The 20,028-nt window shown below is 40.1% G+C and overlaps 1 protein-coding gene across 1 annotated transcript in view; it reads left to right on the top strand.

The window, feature by feature from the left end:
* The window catches only part of IKZF2 (IKAROS family zinc finger 2), an 82,787-nt gene that overhangs the window by 44,530 nt on the left and 18,229 nt on the right, over positions 1 to 20,028 (top strand). The window contains exon 4 of the mRNA XM_018553603.1: positions 12,743 to 13,009. Within this exon, the coding sequence (XP_018409105.1) occupies positions 12,743 to 13,009 (267 nt within the window). The remainder of the gene's footprint in view (positions 1 to 12,742; positions 13,010 to 20,028) is intronic.

Below are 20,028 nucleotides of genomic sequence, written 5' to 3'. Positions count from 1 at the left end.
ATTATTTTAAAACACCGTAATCGTAACTGCTAAAATGCACCCACTGGAAACATACCGTGCTTTCCCTTTAAGGAGTGGTAAACTCTGGTTGTGGACATTGATACTGCTGAATGGCTATTATTATGGTTACTTTCCACACCTGCAGATTCACTGATAGTGTTGTGGATATGTTCAATATGTGCTCAAGGTCTGAATCTGCATAGGTGGTAGATGCAGAACTAGGACACCCATTTCTTCTGCTCAGGCCATGATCCAAGCCCTCTTTCAGAAGAAGACGCAATTTGAAGCTGGGTAGAGACAGTTAGAATATCATAGTTAATGGGGTCAAATCAACAGATTTTTTTTCATCACTACTGTTAAAAATGATGAAGTAGCAGGATAGAATTTCAAGAAAAATTTCTAACTGAGTGTGGTTGTTGATTACAAAACCCCATTAATTTCATAATTTAACGTTATAGTAAAAATATTTGAACGGCATTCCTCCAATTGCTGATGGCATTATCAAATGTCCTGACAAGATTCTTCGTATGAAAGTTTATAAAAAGAAACCTACCAGTGTATGCCCAGCTTTGGTCTGGGGCCAGATAGTGCCCAATGCCCCACTTAAAGGAAAATTGTCATGAAATAATTATTTTCTGAGACTTGTTCTGAGTTGTAACTCAAAAGGAATTGAAGCCAGGCAACCAGCATTCTAGGAAGGAGGTCAGCAATGGCAGCCTGTGTACTTCTCCCATGACAGAGTCACTTTAGGTACTGAACCATTCAGGTCATTGGACATGCATTTGTCTGGTTCTTTGGTGGTGTTTGGTAGGGGTCAGAAAGTCTTGCCAAGCATTCAATTTTGGCACTCATAGAGAAACATTCAGTTGGAGAAACTTTGTTGTATTACTAATACTATTGAAGGTAATAAGGATTAACTCACCTTTTTCGTTTTTTAAGGTGAACTCACCCTTTTAAATTTTAACACGTCCTCTTCACCTCCTGCTTTAGTAAAACAATGACCATGTACAATTTTAACACTATTGAGTAAACAAAACAAATCTGACCTGCGAGATGCCAAATGGTTCATAATTTAAAAATTAACTTTACCCAGATCTTCAAAATAACCACCAACCCACCTTTAGAAATGTTTAGTAATGACAATATGCAAACTCATACTTCTAGATAATTGCCGGCTTTTTATTCTTTGCATACCTTATTTCTCTTTTCTTCCCCAGTCTTTTCACAGTGGCCATTTTAACTAAAGGCAGGTTACTAGATCTCCTTTTACTTCCTGCAACTCTGGCACATGTGACTAGGACATGTGATGATGTATATCATCTTAGGGGAGGAAAATGCCTTTCCCTGAGATCTCATGAGATTACAGATGAAATTTCCCAGAAGTGCTCTGCTGACCTAACCTTCCCAGGATGCAACGCTTGGGCAGGATTACAATATTTGTAAAGTGGACCAGGAAGTAGAAAAAAAATTGTAAGTAATTCAAAAAATTTGTTTTATTTGACTAAAGAGTGTAAGATGATTTCATATCAGCATGCAGAGCTGTATGCTGATGTGATTTTTAGTCAAAGGGGGTAAAGGTCCACTTTAGTCAAATATAAATAAAGGGTCTCCCTTGCATGATACACCATGATTAGATGAGGCGGGCATTAGATTTTAGGATTTAGGTGGAAGACCTTGACATTTTATTAATTTTAAAAATGCATGACTTTCCCTACCTGTGTTGAATTTAACACATTTTGAGGCCTTTTTGTGTTTTAGCATACTCTTAAAACGCGTATGCATTTTAAAGAAAAAATAAATCCTTCAAAATGTGTCTTAAGGCGAGCAATAGCGCATGTAAAACCACGTGAAAGGGTATGCCATATTAAAATGTAGCCTTGTAAAAATACCATATAGTTTGATTTTCAACAGAGACTGATTTGTTCTCTGTTGTGATTGGTGGATTCTGAGCAATTTGTATACTTAAAAACTGACACAGTTAAATTGAAAAACATAAAGAAGAATAAGACATTTAATTTAAATCCTATATAATTATAGTTTCCAAAGTCCTTCATTTAGGGAAACCATACAGATGTGGCAGCATGATTTCTTTACTGTGGCTGTTTATGGAGTGTCAACGTACTTTGTAAGGATTATACAAAATAAGTTTAAGATTAACCTCATAAAGCTTTGATTTGACAGTTCTCCCTTTGTAGCGATTTTATTGTCTAGTCCTCCCTTCTTAAAAAGGATCTGACACTTTATTAAAGAGGAACACTGGGTTACAATTCTGTATTATTATTTTTTAATTTTTTTTAATCATTTGATGACCTTTGTAAATCGCCAATTGTAATCAAAGGACAATTTTTCCAGCTAATTTGCACACCTTTTATATACTATATCTACCCCAGCTTTTTTATACATACCAGTTTAGATATGCATGAACGGAAAATTGCATCATGGGAGTTCATTTTTTTTCAACTGTAAAGCAGACCTACCATCAAGTATATTTTTTCCAATAAGTGCAGACATGTGTACACTTCTAAACATTGATTACGTCTCACAGAGATCACAGTAACCCCTAAGATTACGGAACAGTTGTTTGTGTCTCTGCACTTTCCCACAAGGACGTACCAAAAATAATATTCCAGGACTGGATTAAAGTGACACTAAACTCAGATCCTCAAATCATCTCTGAATTGGTGCGGTCACTGTCCTTCCTTCTGGAGGGTGGCTACTTTTGCTCCCCATGGTCCCTGTGTGTGTAGTAAAGTAGCCACCGCTTCAGGTTCGCCCCCGTGATGGACTACAATCTCAATACAAATTAGTAAACTATATGTGAGATTGTAGTCCATCACGGGGGCGAACCTGAAGCGGTGGCTACTTTACTACACACACAGGGACCATGGGGAGCAAAAGTAGCCACCCTCCAGAAGGAAGGACAGTGACCGCACCAATTCAGAGATGAATGGAGGATCTACAGCTGAGTGATGCACAAATAAGATACATTTTTGTCAATGGGGTATTTCAATGTATTTTAAAGATTTAACTTCTCAGTTTAGCCATTGGGCAAAATAAGCAAGTGCTTAGGGGACCCAAGGAAGGGTGCACCACCAGCTACCTTGCCCTTGAATTATAAGTGTCCTTTACCCTGAGCTAAGCGATCCCACCCTCCATAGATATATACTTACTGAGATCCGACTGTCACAGTGTCCATAGTTTGTTTACATCCCTCACTGCAAGGCATCTTTTTCTTGGCCACACAGATGCATTAAAGCCTCATAGACTTGCATTGTGCCCATCTACCTTCGTCTCCTGACCTAGACTTCTTGATTATCATTTATCAAAGATGTGATCTCTCTCGTTTCCAAATAAAAAAAAAAAAAGTTTGGGCTGTGCTTAAGACATCAATTTCCTATAATCAAGTCCTGTGATATTCTTTCCCAAATGGGACTGGCCAGTTATCACTTATGTCTGCACAATGTCCTAAGAAGGATGTGACACCAGATCTCTGTATTGTAGTGGTTGTGGCACTTTGAGAAAATTAGGAATTCTTGTTGGTCTCTTTGGACTTGGCTTGTGTTTTAACTTTGCTGGGAACCCATCAAAACATGTTCCCTTTTACTCTAGGGGGAAATGTGCCTAATTCTGTAACCTTGTCTGAATATTAAGCAGTTGAATGAGCAGGCATCCTGGGGTGTCATTGCACACAATTCTGTACAGTTTTCCAGATGAGCCTGGCAATCCTATCTTCAAATTATAGCAGTCTGCAATTAACGCTTTAAAAACCTGGCTATTGCTAGTAGCAAAATACTGGTGAAAATAAAGAAGCCATTTCATTTCCCTAATAAGTAAGCTTCTTTTGTATTAATCTGACATTTACAGTTGTACAATATATCACATGGTTACTTATGATTGAAGCATATCTTATGTATAATGCTGGCTTATCATTCTTATTTTGGCATTTGCCAATGTGCTATGTGGCTTTAGGCCACCTTAGGCCATTTTTTGGCACGCTCTTAAAGCAAAGTGGTTTCATTATACACCAATAACATGCACAACATATGCAACACCTAATAATTCGTGTTGTGACTTTTAATTTAAAAAAAAATTATATGTATCTCACACACACACACACACACACACACACACACACACTTGTAGACAGAAGCAGACCATGGCCACACTATGCTGACCTAGCAATAGAATGATCCCCATGTACCACACGGTGCAGGGATCAGGAGTAACCAACGCACATCTTCTCCAGACAAGCAGAAATTCCAGCACTTGAACTTGTACCCCCTAAGCTAAAATCTCCAACAACAGAATTTCCCCCTCCTTCTGTACATGCAAAGTGAGCAAAGTCCTCCTAGGTTTTCCTACAACTGTGTTATATGACATACCAGGGAGGAGCCTAAGATTTCACACTGCACTCCAGTGCCCATTGCCACTTTGTGGTCTAAGAAGAGGGTGGTGGGTCAGGAGGTACAACAGGGTTGTGATCTACCCATACGGCCACATTCGATGAGTAGATAGCGATTGACCTGTTGCAAACCCCTGCTGTACAATGTGTATTCTCACCAAAGAGCATGCTGATTCACTCCTGTACAAATGTTTTCACACTACACTGCAGGAATATATTCCTTTCTCTTAGGACTTGGCAATGCTGCTGATACCCAGTTTAGAGAAACTTTTACAAGTCTTCTTCCCTAGTGACAATATGCAAATGTGTATTTTCCATTTCAGGAACTGTCACTTCTCAAAATGCCAGTTTCCTTGACTGTCCTTTCAGCCAGTTCCTTACCCACTGGGATTTCAAAGCTTGCCATGAGCATTTTTTTCGAGAGAATTCCTCTCTCTCTATAGAACCCAAAGTGCACGATCCTACTGCTTAATGTGTTTTTTTTGTTTTAAGGCCACAAGGGAAAGAGTTGTGATTCTCATACTTCTACCTGAAATATATCTGTTTTGGCTGGATTGGCCCTTTGAGTTAAAATTAACTACCAAAGGCTTCTATATTATAGATAATGTGTGTATATATTATACACAATCCAAATAATTATGATAACTTGTGTAGTACTTGTTCTTTTATTTATTGGTTTGTCTTCATCCATACCTTCTATAACCAGTGCGGTTATCACAAGGTTATGGCACTGTGGCCTTACTGACCACGTTCTCGTTATACATACAGAACGAATTGCAACAAAGTTGGTCAGAATTCAGCATAAGGCAAGAGTGTTTTACAGTAATGACTACATAAGTGTGGTTTGATTTACCATCTCTGTTTTGGTGACCATTGGCACTGAACAAAGGGAAGAAAAATCTCAAATTCGGAGCCGTCACTGGAGCAGGAATAGAAAGGAAATCTTCCAATGGGTCCACTTGTGATAACCTGTATAAGAGAAGGTTGCCCTTACTTTGGAGAGATCTCTCACTTCCTGTTGTGTCTTGACTCAGGAAGTGAAGGACATTCTCCATAATGGTACATAGACTGAAAAATAAAACTTGGCTCGAGTTTTAGCCATTTCACAGTAAATTAAAAACTAATTTTGGCTTTAGATATCCCTTAAGTCCAGCAGCAGGCTGGTAGGTTACAACTGCTTCAGTAGCATTACACATGAACAATGAGCTCATATACTCCGCTGATGGGCTGCAATGAGAGTGAAAAAGTCATTGTGTGGGTATGATTCTGGCTCTGCTTTGTGTCATACTCTGAATTCCTATTAGCAAAGCACAATGTCAAAAGATATCTATATAAATGTCATTTTCTCTAGCGATGATTCCAGTGATAGATATGTAAATGAATATTTTATCTTAGCAGGGTTAAAATTATAGAGTTCACTTTCCAGTGAAAGTTAGCAGTATATGCCTTACCAGATGTTTATGAGCGAGCCGTTTCACCTATGGGAGGGCAAAGAATGATTTCATTTATACCATCAGCAAACCGCTTGAGCAGTGCCAGCTTGAAAGTCGGACGCACATTTAGAATGGGCATTGGCTGTAAATGATGCTTGTTTGCCTTTTGTAGTATTGCCATTGGCTATTCCCTCAGCACCATTTTTTGATTGGCTTCCTTTGCTGTGTCTCTTTCTGGATTTCTTCACGTGAAACACTGTAAGGTCAAGATATCTTGTCTTCTGGGTTACAAATGAGTAATGAGACCTTGGGGACTTTCCTTAATATTACAGCTGGGAATTGCTGGGAGACGGTGTTGTGGTTTTTCCTGCACACTTTAGTACCTTTCTGTTATCCGTGTGTTTATTGTGAGCAATATTTACTCCTGGAACGTCCAGGGGAGTTTTGGCATGAATTTGTTCAGCTTGAACTGTCTGACAGTGTCGGCTAATACGGAGTATAAATGGTTTTGCTTCTATAGACACTGTTTAGTTCTGCCCTGAAGGATTTGTAATTGATTGGCTCTACCACAGTGGTGCAAATACCCATGTGTCTAGGACCAGTTAGATTTTTAGCATGAAACTGTAAAGGGGGGTACACCTATTACCCCATTGGTGCAAATCAGGAGCCATGCATTTACCCATCATGCCTTCATAGATGAATTGCCTTATTGAGATAAGACGTCTTATTCTTTAAAGTAGAACTATGGCCTCATTATAAAAAGTGCTGCAGCACTTAATAGTTTTTTCTTACGTCCCCTGAAAAGTCCCACAAATACCTGCTGATCCTGCCAGTTTGGTTTACCTAATAAAGCTTCCTGTGATGGTGTGGCAGTGATGGTGCTTGTCAGTCAGTACTTCGCCCCACCTAGTCCTGCCTCTGCTTTCTATATTGACAGCACTACCTCTGTTGTTGAAACCCTCCCACTGTGCGCTGCAGTGTCTGGGAGGGGAGCATGTGAGACATGAATGAGGATTTGGCTCGGTCAGGGAAGGGGAATTAAGGATTTTGCTTACTTTATGAGCCTTATGCATCACATATTAAAGCAGAACTCGGGGCACTTTTTTTCAAGGAATATCGGGTAAGTAAACACTTTTTTTATTTTCCCCAGCACCTTAAAAACGAGCACTTAACTCTTTCCACCCCATTGCAAGGGCTAAGAAAATATTTGCCTGGAGTTCTGCTTCCACTGTATTTTGTACTTGCTTAGGCTGTCATGTAGGAGCCTTTAGTTGTACTTTTAGCACGAACTCTTAATTACAATAACCTATAGCAGTCAGACTGGTAGAAGATGGAGTCTGATTGGTTGCTATAGGTTACCACACTTAACATACATAGACAGATTGGACTTTGGCTAATTCCTAATGTATCGGCTGAAATTCAATCGATGGGTGGCCCTGCTGGCACAATCTGGTTCACCAGATTTCAATATTTCAATCTGAGGTCGGGAGGAAAATTGTCGGCCGAACGGCTACAGTCATTGTTCAGGTATTCTAACAACCACAGGCACTAGCTATACAGTAGCCCGCAGGACAACTCCCCCATCCATGCTGTTTAGCGCAGATGTGGGAATCAAGCGTTTTTTTTATCAATGAGCCCCACAGGCCTGAGCAAGAAAAATCATAAAGTGTGTGCCTAGCTTTAAGCATTAGCACTGAAGAATAAGAACTTTGTATTGAATAAGCGATTTTCATGTGAATGCAGGAAGAGGCAGTTACTGAGAATGTTGCACAACTGACTTTAGGAAAGAAAGATAGCGTTGGCTTTCATAATGTTGCGATGCTTGTCTTATTCCCTTATCAAAGGATGAGCAGAAATGGGTTGCAAAACACAAATGACACGGACTGAAGGTGTTATCATCTTTGTGCTTTGAGGCAGTGGTAGTAGCAGTACTTCCAGGAAAATAATGGTGCTTTATTAGAGATATCATTCAGTGTGACACTAATTCACTTTTTTTACACCCGTTTTTTCTGTTGTTTTTTTGTTTGTTACAATAATAAAAAATGTTTTTAGCATGCACTAAATCCTGACGCTGCAGGAAACCTTTCCTATGCTTGGCAAACTGTGCCATAGCAATCAGATAGTGATCAACAATGAGGCATATTATTTGAATATGATGACTGATGTGAAAGCAGTCATACATTCATCTTTGTAACTGTTACAACCACAACCGAAGATTAAATGTATTTATATTCTGACAATGTGCAGCTATGATGTATATCTTGTAGCACTGTTCTTACTATTGATGCAGAACAAAGACAGCTTTGTAATGACCATATACTGTACAATCTGATTGTAGAAATCGATTCAGGTAGGTCTCATCACTACTTGGTCTTTGGCAAAAATGTAAAGTCAATAATACTATGAGGTTGTGACGTGTATAGCCAGCATAGCTTACAGGCTAGGTTCACACCTGCACTACAACGCACGACACGCGGGGCGCGCGTCCCGGGATCGCGCAGTCCTGTACAATGCAGACAACGATTGCCGGGCGTACCCATTGATTTCAATGGGGTGACATCCGCGCGGCAATCACAATAAAAAGGTACATGTACCTTCTTTTTGCGATACACGACGCGAGGCTGTTTTAGCCACGGTTGTGTTCGGAAGCACGGCGGGAAACCGCGCGGTGCGACTGGGGTGCCATTAGAATATAATGGCACCCACAAGGCGATTGGTTCACACCTTGGCGATTCCTGACCGCGCGGCGATCGTGAGGTGTCGCCTAGGTGTGAACCTAGCCTTAGTCCGCACATGGTGCCAACCTATTAGAGGAGTCAATTGCTGTCTCCGTTTTTTTTTGTTTTTTTTTTAAATCTTAGTCCTTATTTATTCTAGTAAGCCACTCGTATTTTCACCAAAGCCACTGACTCCCTTCTCCTTTTTTCTCAATCATTCTATCCTTTGCAAAAGCTGACACAGCATCCTGAAAGCTTGTTAGGTGGTGGAAGGTTTTAAGGACTATACCTGGGTACACACACAAGGAATTTTAGCTGATTCAGCAGGAATCATTTGAAATTCAATCTGTGGGTGGCCCTAAGATTAGCTTACATGTTGGAAACTTTTTGGCTGAAGAGTGCTTGCAGCCAATTAGCTGCAGGCGCTGTTTGGGTGTTGAAAGCGGCAGGTGCTGCAGTCAAAATACAATGTACACAGTGGGAGATTTGTGTGGATCGAAGAATGTGTCAGATTTTTTTCGTTCACCCGTCTTCACACTCTCAAAACTTCCTCCCTCCTTGCAGGCTGAAGTAGTGCTCACAAAATGCTCTGTACAGCTTGATGTTGGCATCTGTCCTGCATCCAGATGTGGCAAATCAGAAGCTGCTGACTTGTCTGAAATTAAAGCAGTGTGTGGCCCTTTCAGCACCCGCGTTTGACACAAGTTAGTTTTTTTCAATCAACGTTTGTCAAAGCAGGCGGGACAAAATCTCCTGGCCGTACAATGACTGTTGCTGCAGGTACAGCATGGTTGTCAGAATACAAAAGTCCAGCGGGAAGGATTCCCCCATCCATGAGGTTTCTCATTCAGCCCCGCAGGTCAGTGTATGGCCAGCTTTAGACTCCATGCACAGCCCGCTTTAGTGCACTCAATAATGAGCACTCAGTAACAGAATTGGTCTTACACAGCCCCTCCACTCCAATGTAATACAGTCTGTGTGACAACACTTGTGGGGTGTTTGTTACACATGTATGTCACCACAAAGCATTGGAGGACAGGAAGCCGCATTTTCACTTAAATAAAAGTTGTTAAAGGTATTCTAAAGCAAACAGCAGTCATAGATTATAACATGCAGGAGCACAGTAGTGTTAAGAGGTAAAAGGGTGACACGTCAGTTGTGCTTTAATTTTATCGATTCAACTTTTTGGTGTAGGAGAACAGTAAGTTCTTACAGAAACTGCCACTCAACTGCCCCATTGTGTAAAAAACAAAACAGAAAACACCTTTTTAGAAAGAAAAGATGCCACTGACTATAAGGAAAGTGGGCAAGATTCAAATCCATAGGGACATCAGACTTGGAAAACCACAGAATGGAAGTATGGCACTGAACCAGAATTCCCAGCATGCTCTGGTAGTCATGCCATTGTTTGGCAAACTTGTTCTGTAGCTGTTATGAACTTCATGCCCTGCCAGCCAACAGGGAATAGTAGTTTAACACATTGCATATCCCTTACTAGTATGGCTGGTTTATTAACTACTGGGTTACACATAAATGCCATAGACTTGTACATTGTTACAGGAAAGGCATTCTGTCATGCTGAGATATATGGCATTGCATGCTCTTAATCTTATACAGTAATAATACTTGTATATGCCTGCTGATCACATGCACAACAACAGAGCAGTGTGACTGTATGATTATACAGGTAGATTCTTAGGAGATCCCTCTTGCAGCACTTATCCTCTATGGAGAGATGATGTTCGCCGCTCCATCCCTGTGGGAGAGGATACAGGCACACAACAAGTACTGACGGCAGGATCTAAAAGTGGAAGGATGGAGATGTGCTGATCGGGAGATGAGGGCTGTATGAGCTTGGGCTCTGCTACCGCCTGCACTGGAAGGGACCTGGTGCCCTTGTTTTGTGGGCTCATGCAGCCAAACCACAAGGAGAGGGGCAAACAGCTTGCAGCAAACACCTGGCAGCTGTTTCGTCCTGCTGGAAAAGAGCCAGAAAGAAGAAAGATGAAACCGCATGGTGAGAAGTTCGGAGGTAGACTTTGTCAACTATGTCTGACATAAAACTGATGTTTGCTGTGTGGTGCTACTTAGTGATGCACATGGTTCATCTCATAGGTCTTTATATCATGTAGGTAGCTTAACTGTGTCAGCTTTTCCTACAGAATTGTTTTTTTAAGCACTTGTTAAAAAGGAACATTTAATGAGGATACAAATTGCCAGTATGCCTAAATAGTTTTAAGTTGTGTCCATTATAAATTATTTCTTTCTTATGTGCACCTGTGCTGGTTACAAATGGAATCCAATTAGGTATGCAGACTGATGAACTGTGAGGCCACTTGAGGATAAAATTGTGGTGCCCTTTATGGCCAGGTTGTCTAAAGGAGTTAGAAGCAATTAACTGTCTAAGATAGGCTTTGTTTTCTGCTGCAGAATCCAAAGGGTTAATCTTTTATTAGTTTGCCTTTACTTCTATCCCATCTATATGGTATCCCTGTAGATGACCAGAGAGAAGGCTCAAAGGTCTTCGATAAGTTCACCAATCAGTATGCTAATACCTGTAGGACCTCCTCATCGCAGTGATCTCTGGTTGCCATTTCTGACAAACTCTATTATGGTCTCTTGGGGATGCACACAATGAGTGGGGAGGGTTGTAAGTTTTTTTTATTCATTATAACGCTTAAAGTGACACTAAACGTGGGAATTAAATCTTAAAGATGCATTCAAGTACCCTAACTATTAACGAAAATGTAGATTATTTGTGTATTACTCAGCTGTAGATCCTTAAATCGTCTCTGAATTGGTGCTGACACTGTCCTTTCTTCTTGAGGGTGGCTACTTTTGTTCCCCATGGTCCCTGTGTGTGTTGTAAAGTAGCCACCGATCCAAGCTCGCTCCCGTGATGGACTACAATCTCACGTTTAATTTACTAATTTGTATTGAGATTGCAGTCCATCACAGGAGCGAGCTTGGAGCGGTGGCTACTTTATACTGAGGTGGTATACTGAGCTTAGGGTGACGGGAGGACACTAGTTTGTGTCCTCCTGTTACCCTAACCCCATAGTTAGGCCCTAAAAGCCCTAACCCCATAGTTCTCCTTTAGGTCTTTTATGATGTTCATATGAGATATTATAATAATGTACTACAGAGAGGTAAAACGGGATGTCAAGTCACATCTACAGCTTTACAGTCACCACGGCTGGATGTAAGGGGAAATTTGGAGAAAGAAAATATCATTCCAATGAAAAATTGGCAGAGGATATAACCCATTTCTCATGATCCAAAACTAAAATGAATGTTGTTTGCCAAGATTTGTTTTGCACATTATTCCATGTGCTTTGTGGGCAAAAGAGCACCAAGTGTGAGCTTCTGGGGTACCAGCACATGGGTTTATAATAGTTCTGCTAGATGGTAGAAAGGGTTTCATTACGGAACATTCTGGGCATAGCTTTATTATTATAAAGCTCTACAGGTCTGTACGGTCAGGTCTGTCTTAGTAGTAGAACACAGAAAATGTCAAACAAGTTAAACTCCGCAGATTTAAAATGCAAGCTTTAGAAAACCCTAGGTTTCTTTGCCAGGATGCATATTCAGCGTATCCTACCCTAAAAAGAAACTGTGGTTTGAGTTGGCCAATAAATGGTTTCACTTTAATTCAGCTCTTTCTGTTTTTTTTGGGTAACCCGTGTCTACTGGTAATATAGAACAAAAGGCAATAATGTGTGTCAGCCAATCACAAAACCACTTTAATTTGTCTGATTTCGTTAACTTCCCATAGATTTGATGACATTGGTTGTAAGTTACTCCTCTGAGACAAGAGATTTAGTCAGTTTCTTATAAACTGAATTTAAAGGAAACATTTGAATAAGATTTGAACATTATATGGAGGCTGTCATTTCTGAACTGTCCTTTTGAGAATGCTATGTTGCATGGCTGTTCTCTGGCTTTAGTAATTTGTGAGTTACTGGTACAGAACAAATATGCAAATCAGGAGCTTTGCGTTTACTTGCTGCACATTTGCTCCAAATGAGTGACTCTGAAAGTATTAAAAACATACTCGACTACCATTTTCTAAAGGAGGTCAGCAATGGCAGTCTCCTATTTCTATCAGCACAGGGTTTTTTTTATTATATGCATACAGTGCATAATGAAGAAGAAATGATATACTAATGTAAATGTTTTCTTATTTTTAGCAAACTCAGTAAAGATGGAGATGCAGAGTGATGAGGAAGGGGATAGGAAGCCCCTTCGCCGAGATACTCCAATCCAGTCACAGGATGATGAAAGCGGTTTGGAAGAGCACCTGTCCGAAACCAATGGGATCTCAGACAGTCGCATGAATCAGGAGCTGTCTCTTGATGGTGGAATCCGGCTTCCGAATGGTAAACTGAAATGTGACGTCTGTGGCATGGTTTGCATTGGCCCCAATGTGCTAATGGTCCATAAGAGAAGTCACACGGGTAAGCAGCCAGAAGCCAAACTGCCTGTAGAATCTGATGTTGATATTACCTGATACTATTGCCTGGTTTACTCAAATTTACAAGGCAGGTACACATTTTTTATGGCCATTAAAATGTTACAAAAATGCTGGTGATTGGGCATTTGGACCCATGCCTGGGACTTTCTGTAATTTGTATACTAAGCATGGGCCCATTTGTAGGTATCTGACCTGTAAAGCTAAAAGGGTCTGTCCAGCCAAACCTGATATTTATGAGAAAGGCAGATGCTGGTAGGTTGAATAATCTGCTGGTTTTTAATGTTGTTCTAGATTCCATTAGTGAGATTTTGTGGCTGAAATATCTTGTGCACTATGTGGTCTCATTGCCCCATTAGTAGCCAAAATAGTGTTGATCCTCTGGCTTAGAGCTGGAGCAATGCCCGCAGCCTGGTATCTGGTACGCCTATAAAATTACACCTAGTGTGTGAACTTTTTGACTTTATTTCCATTGTTGTCAATGGAAACACATGTTCCATAGTGTCACAATGTTGTCTGATGGCTCCTAGAGAGAACTACCTTTGTACATTAACTTCTCCTCTGCCCTAGCTGAATTCTGTGAAGTGTAAAGCAAAATCATAAATAAATTAAATTTCCATTGAGAAAGTGAGATTTTAGTGCTGGCTTTGTCTGGTAGGAGAAGTTATGAGCTACCAAAATGTTACTTCTGGTTGTTTCTCACCATTGGACTTTGAGAGCTATAAAATGCTGCTCCGTGGTTATTTAACCCCCCGCATCTACCAAAACGTTAAATATCAGTGTTTACTGGAATGACCCATTTAATTGACAGTCAGACCATGATGGATGCAGTTCATTTAGTATAATGTTAAGGTTTTATTTTTATGAATCAGTTGTACAATGTGCAGCAATGGAATAGGCTTGCTAACTAGTATAGTAATACTTTGCACCATTGATTTCCACCCAATCAACACTTCAGAATAAACAAGATCTATACCAGTTACACTACACTTTTGGTTACCAATGTCAGCCAAAAACCTGGTCAGATAGTGCTCAATGGTCTCTACATGCAATATGCATGCATAGCTGGTTAAGCAGTTTGTATTTGTAAATTGCTACATTCTTATATAATTTCCTTGTGTACAAGGAGAAGGATTTTTTAACTTCTGCAACAAATTTCAAACATCCTTTTAATTGTTAAGTGTTATAGAAGAATAACAATCTGAACACTTTTATTTATCATGTTCTTGGGGCACATGCTATCAAAGCAAGATAGACCTTTAATATTTTATCATAACAGTTAAACCCAGAGTTCTGCAAATAATCATTTCTTAAAGACTTCATTTTGCAAGAAAGAGTGTCCAGTAGCTTAAAGAAGAACTTCGGGCAAAACTTTTATTCTTGCAGTGGGGCTACCCCTGCACTGCAAGGATTCACTGCACGTTTTTGTCTAGGTGCTTAAAAAAAAAGTTATATTCACCTGAACCGCAGAGCTGGCTTGCTCTTAGACCGGTCCTTCCAGCTTCTCGCCCCCTCCACTGCAGTTGTCTAAGGTCCTGTAAATCATGATGTTCTATGCATGATGTGTAGACATGAGGATGCTGAGAAAGATTCCAATGCTGCAGTGTAAGAGGAGGAGACGGGCTTCAGAGACTGGAGAGTTTGGTTCAGCGGTTCGAGTGAGTAAACTCTCCTTTTTTTTTTTTTTAGCACTTAAACAAAAACAAGCAGTTAACCCTTGCAGTGCGGGGATTGACCTCTTTCAGTCAACTGTTCATAATTAAATGTTTTGCCCAGAGTTAAACTTTAACAAAATCCTGTGTTTGGGTTGCAGGCTGGAGAGATGAACCTGTCTGCTATATGTGAGAACAGGGGTCTCTCTGCAGTTGTCCCACAGGCCTTCCACTGAGTCCGAGCTGTAGCTGTCTGTTCAGCCAGAGCCATGAGCTTTGCTGATTGGAGGGCTCTAACTTTAAGTATTGAGACTGCTGCGGAGTACCATAGCTCTCACACAGAAGGCAGCAGTCTGCCTGTGCTCCCTGTGGACTGAACAGAGGATTTTTAAGAGCTGTCAGAGATTATTTCTGAAATAATTTAAAGTAAACCTATAGGAATAATAATAATAATATTTGCAGGACTCTGGGTTTAACTGTTTCTTTTTCCGTGAGGGTACAGTTGGGCTTTAACAGGAAACATGCAGTAATCCAAACCTAGCCATTCCATAGTGCCCACTGTGTAGATTAGCAATAAGCATATCTCCCAACAGTCACCATTTTAAGGTCCCAAAGGAGACGGAATTGCCAAATAAGAGTTTGACCTGTCCAGCTTTGGTCAAATTCGGTAGGAATGTGAAGTGGGGTTTACTGTGTCCCTTTTGTTAACAATGGAAGGTTGGGAGGCAAGTCACACACTTGTGGGGTCAAAATGGGCTTTAATAGTAAGCAGTTTATCTGCTGCCCTTTTAGAAAGCATGGTTGTGGGCAGTTGCAACAGAAAGCATAAGGTATATTTACAGAGAAGAAGGCAGAAGTGGTAGTTGGGGAAGTGAGGCTGTCAACAAATTATTGCCCAAGTCTAAATTTATGATAAACCTCTTGCTCAAAGTTCCACTTTGTTTGAGCAAATTGGGGTAAACTCATTACACTTATCCATTCTCATTACTAAAACTAATTTCATTCAGTCATGAGCACAATATAACACTTCTGTAATAGTAGTTAAAACTTCAGTTATTTATTGTTTAATTAGTATATATGTCAGGTATGGGAAATTACACTGACAGTACCATGATGAGGTACTAACAGTGTAAAGATAAGTGTGTGGTATTGACAGATGGAATGGTTACAAAACTTCAGCTAAGATTATAACACACAGGCAGAGCACCATAACAGATGTCGTTCAGCAAAGGCTCAAGTGTTGGTTGCATGCTATCGTTTGCTGGGAATGAAGAATCATGAAGATTATAATGTGTGTACTTGCAATAGCTCAGGTAATATTACAATCAGATCCTTCAGGCATTTTGCATTGGAGCAGCCAACCCCAATTATATCAAATACAAACGTTCGAAAATGAACAGCATCATTAAAGTGAAACATTGTTTATTGTTTTAAGAGGGAGTTCTACAGTACAACGTATTGATATATCAGAATTTATGGCATGAATCAGTATGTGGTCACATCACATTTGGCTTATTTATGAAACTAATGCAAGAGAATATTTTGGACTGCTTGTAAATAAAGCCAGGGACTTACCTGGTCCGTCATGGCCGGGAACAAGTGATCTTATGTGGTGTGATGTGACAACATCTTTTCTTTTTGTTAATTAGGGGCCTTTGTATGATATGTGCGGCATCCTTTCCATAACCCTCAACTAGCATTATCTAAAGTTGCTTTATCAAGAATTTACTTACATGCACTGGAGTGTACCTTCTTGGCTCTGGGCTGTGGGTTAAAATACTTTTCTATGGGAACAACATGATAATGCATTTATGTTGTAGCCTCCAACATCATCTGTTAAGCTGGCCATACACCTTACAATTATCTGCAGACAGTTTGGCCCAGGTGGAGATTACTCCATCCGCACAGTTTAGCATAGATCGAGGAATCTGTTGCACCTTTTCCATCTGACCACAGAAAATCTGCAGATAATTGTTAGGTGTATGGCCAGCTTTAGGGTATATACTGGGCTGCAGTGCAGAACCCTCCACAACAAGGATTGCTATCTGGTCACTCAATGGGTTATCTCTCCAATGCAGATTTTAATTCTGAACTCCAAGCAGTTCTAAAAGACACACGTGAATGCAGATATGTATTCATTATTACATCACTAAATGCAATTTTATAATCTCAAACAGTATAAACATCTCATTTTGATTTGGGTTTGACCTCTTTCAGTCAACTGTTCAGCAAAACTCACACTGTGAGAGGGAGCAAAAGGAGCCAATGAGCTCTGCTGCAGTCCTCATGTGCTAACAAAGAGCATGCTAATAGATTGAGAGAGCGTTGTGACAGAGCTTTTCATTGTGCTGCTTCTCCATTTCCTGTGAAGTTGAGGATGGGAAAGACCTGCAAGTTTTAATCAAGTGCAGCTAAGAAAAATCATGTTTGCCCTGTACTGTGTTAAAGAGCGGTGTAAATTTGAGAACTGGATGGAGGGAAATTCAAATTCTTTGGCAGAAACTACTACCTTAAAGGTATTTCATCTGTTTATCTAACTATTTGCCTGGAGCTCAGCTTTAACTTTGAATCAGATATTGTAATGGGTTTTGTGCTCAGTACCATTACTTTCGCAGTAAGGCCACCTTTGCACTTGCTAAAATCAGAACCATTTACTCCTGCAGCTATCTCTTATTTAGGGTTCAGAGAGAGAGACCACTCCAAACAGTAGGAGCAACTAAATTGAAGACAAGGTCCCAGGAGAGATCCGACTGAGTATAGTATTTTATAGTCCAAAGCTATAGATAAATTTTAAATGTAGAAGGAATTGTGAGACTCACATAAATAGGTTGCAAGAAATCCCCTTGGGGATATCGGGCAATCTAAGGTGCAAAAAGGCGTGCAGGGAATATATCTGTCCCTGTGCAGGAAGGTCGCTCTCAATGCTCCTCAGGGTGGAGTTTGGATGATCCAAAGCTCGGCAGCTAGAGGGACTGGATGTGTACTGGAGAGATGAGACAAGAATGCCCCCAAAAAACGTAGTTACAAGACAGCAGAGGCGCCCACGTGGAAGAGATGAAATGGGCGTGTTTCTTCAATTTAGACTTTTATTCCGAAAAACACACATATAACAATCGCAGTCTCAATGCGTTTCATGGCTCTAAGATGGCCACTTCTTTAAGAGGGTGCGCTGCTTAAAGTGTCTCCTCACACACTCCTGAAAAAGTGGCCATCTTATTCTCACGAAAGTCGATTATTATGTGCGTGTTTCATTGAATAAAAGTCTAAATTGAAGAAACATGATCAGTTCATCTCTTCCACATGGGCGCCTCTGCTGTCTTGTAACTATATTTTTTGGGGGCATTCTTGTCTTATCTCTCCTCATCTTTTATTTAAAACAGTACATGGTAATAAAACATACATGGGTTGTTCTTTCGTCTATGCTCAATAATACTAGTGTGCTACCATAACTTGCACTAAATTTTACTTATTGGAACTGAATTTTGAATTGCATAAACTTTTGCATATTCAAAGGCCCATTGTGATCATTTTTATGTGCAAGAATGATGAGTAAATGCTTAAAGTTAAACTCCAGGAAGATATACAAAAGCACTAAATAGTGAGTAAAGTCAACTAGTGTAAGCACTTAAAATGTGACTTCATATCCGCTTCTTGTAATGCCCTATACAGTAGAGCACAGACTAGGAGAGGGAGGAAAAACACTACATGCTAATCAGGTGTAGTACAGTGTTTGTGCTGACTAGGAAGATGATGTTAGGAGAAGAGAGTAGAACAACAGAGGGATGAATTTATCAATATGCTGCTCTTTCTCCATTGTTCAGTCACAATCTAAGGACTGGGAGGTGGCCTAGTAAAAATACTGTACTTAACTGCAGTAGCGAAAAGTCAGGTCACCATATATGTATTTTAAATGTGTATTTAGGTGTTTTCCTGGAATTCCGCTGTAAAGCAAACATGTGCTTTTTTTCCATTCTGGGCAACACAAGTTGTTTGCTGTAATCCTTCCACTATTCCTCTTTATATGATTAGCTTTCCTGCACCCCCTTACCTCTCTGTTCAGCTCAGAGAGCTGAAGGAAAAACCTACTACACCTGGGGATGGAAGATCATGTGACTCAATCCATGTGAACACACTGTCACATGGGGAGTACAAAACTCTTTGTAGGGTTCCTTAAAAACATCTCTGCATAGAACAAACTGAATTAAAGGTGACTGAAATAAAGGGTGCTCCATGACCTTCAAAAGAATGGTCAGTCAGATTTATCATTGTAGTGGAAAGCGTGATCCATATGTGCCGAGCACCTTATTGTGTCTGTCAAACACCAGTGGCAATAAACTCAGGAGGTAAATCTCAATGCATTCAGGTACCATAACTATTAACAAAAATGTAACTTATTTGGGTATGGCTTGGCTGTAGATCATCAAATCATTTCTGAATTCATGCTTACACGGTCCTTCCTTCTGGAGGGTGGCTACTTTTTGTTCCCTATGGACCCTGTGTGTGTTTTATAAAGTAGCCACCGCTCCAAGCTTGCTCCCATGATGGACTACAATCTCATGTTTAGTTTACTCATTTGTATTGCCGTTGTAGTGCATCACAGGAGTGAGCTTGAGCAGTGGCTACTTTACAAACACACACAGTGAACTAAAGTAACCAACCTCCAGAAGGAAGGACAGCGTCAGCATGAATTTAGAGATGATTTAATGATCTACAGCCGAGTGATGCACAAATAAAATACATTTTTGTTAATTGTTAAAGTCGTAATAAAGGCAGGGCATTTTTTTTACCTTGATGCATTCTCTACATTAAGGTAAAAAATGCCAAGTACCTTTTTGTGTTCCCCTTCCCCCCCACACTTGCCTGTTGGAGCCGCCGGTCCCCAAAGCAATCCTCCGTTCCGAACTTCCTGGATGCGAGGGAAGAGATTGAGGGCAGAAGAGCCATAGGTTCCTTCTGGAGGTGCACCAAAATGGACATTTTAAAACCGAACCGAAATAAAAAATGTCAGGCCGAAACCGATACCGAAAATGTTTTTTTATTTTTTCAATTTTTTAAAATATTTTATTTTTTATAAACTTTTTTATTTGTTCATTTTTTTTATTAAATATTTTTATTTTTTACTTTTACTTTTAGGGGCTTTGGGGAAATATTAGGGGTCTAAACAGATCCCTGATATTTCCCTTTTAAAATAGAAAAAGAGATTGACAACACAGAGTCCTCCAATCTCTTTTTCTGTGTCCCCTGTTATCAATGAACAGGAATCCTCTATGAGTGCTCCTGTTCATTGATAACATGAGAACATTGTTTGTTTACTATAACTACAATTATGAATGAATGGGGGTGATGTAGATCA

This window comes from Nanorana parkeri, unplaced genomic scaffold (assembly GCF_000935625.1).
Source record: "Nanorana parkeri isolate BGI_ZX_2015 unplaced genomic scaffold, ASM93562v1 scaffold125, whole genome shotgun sequence".
NCBI classification, from domain to species: Eukaryota; Metazoa; Chordata; class Amphibia; order Anura; family Dicroglossidae; genus Nanorana; species Nanorana parkeri.
This window is presented reverse-complemented; position numbering and strand designations above follow the sequence as displayed.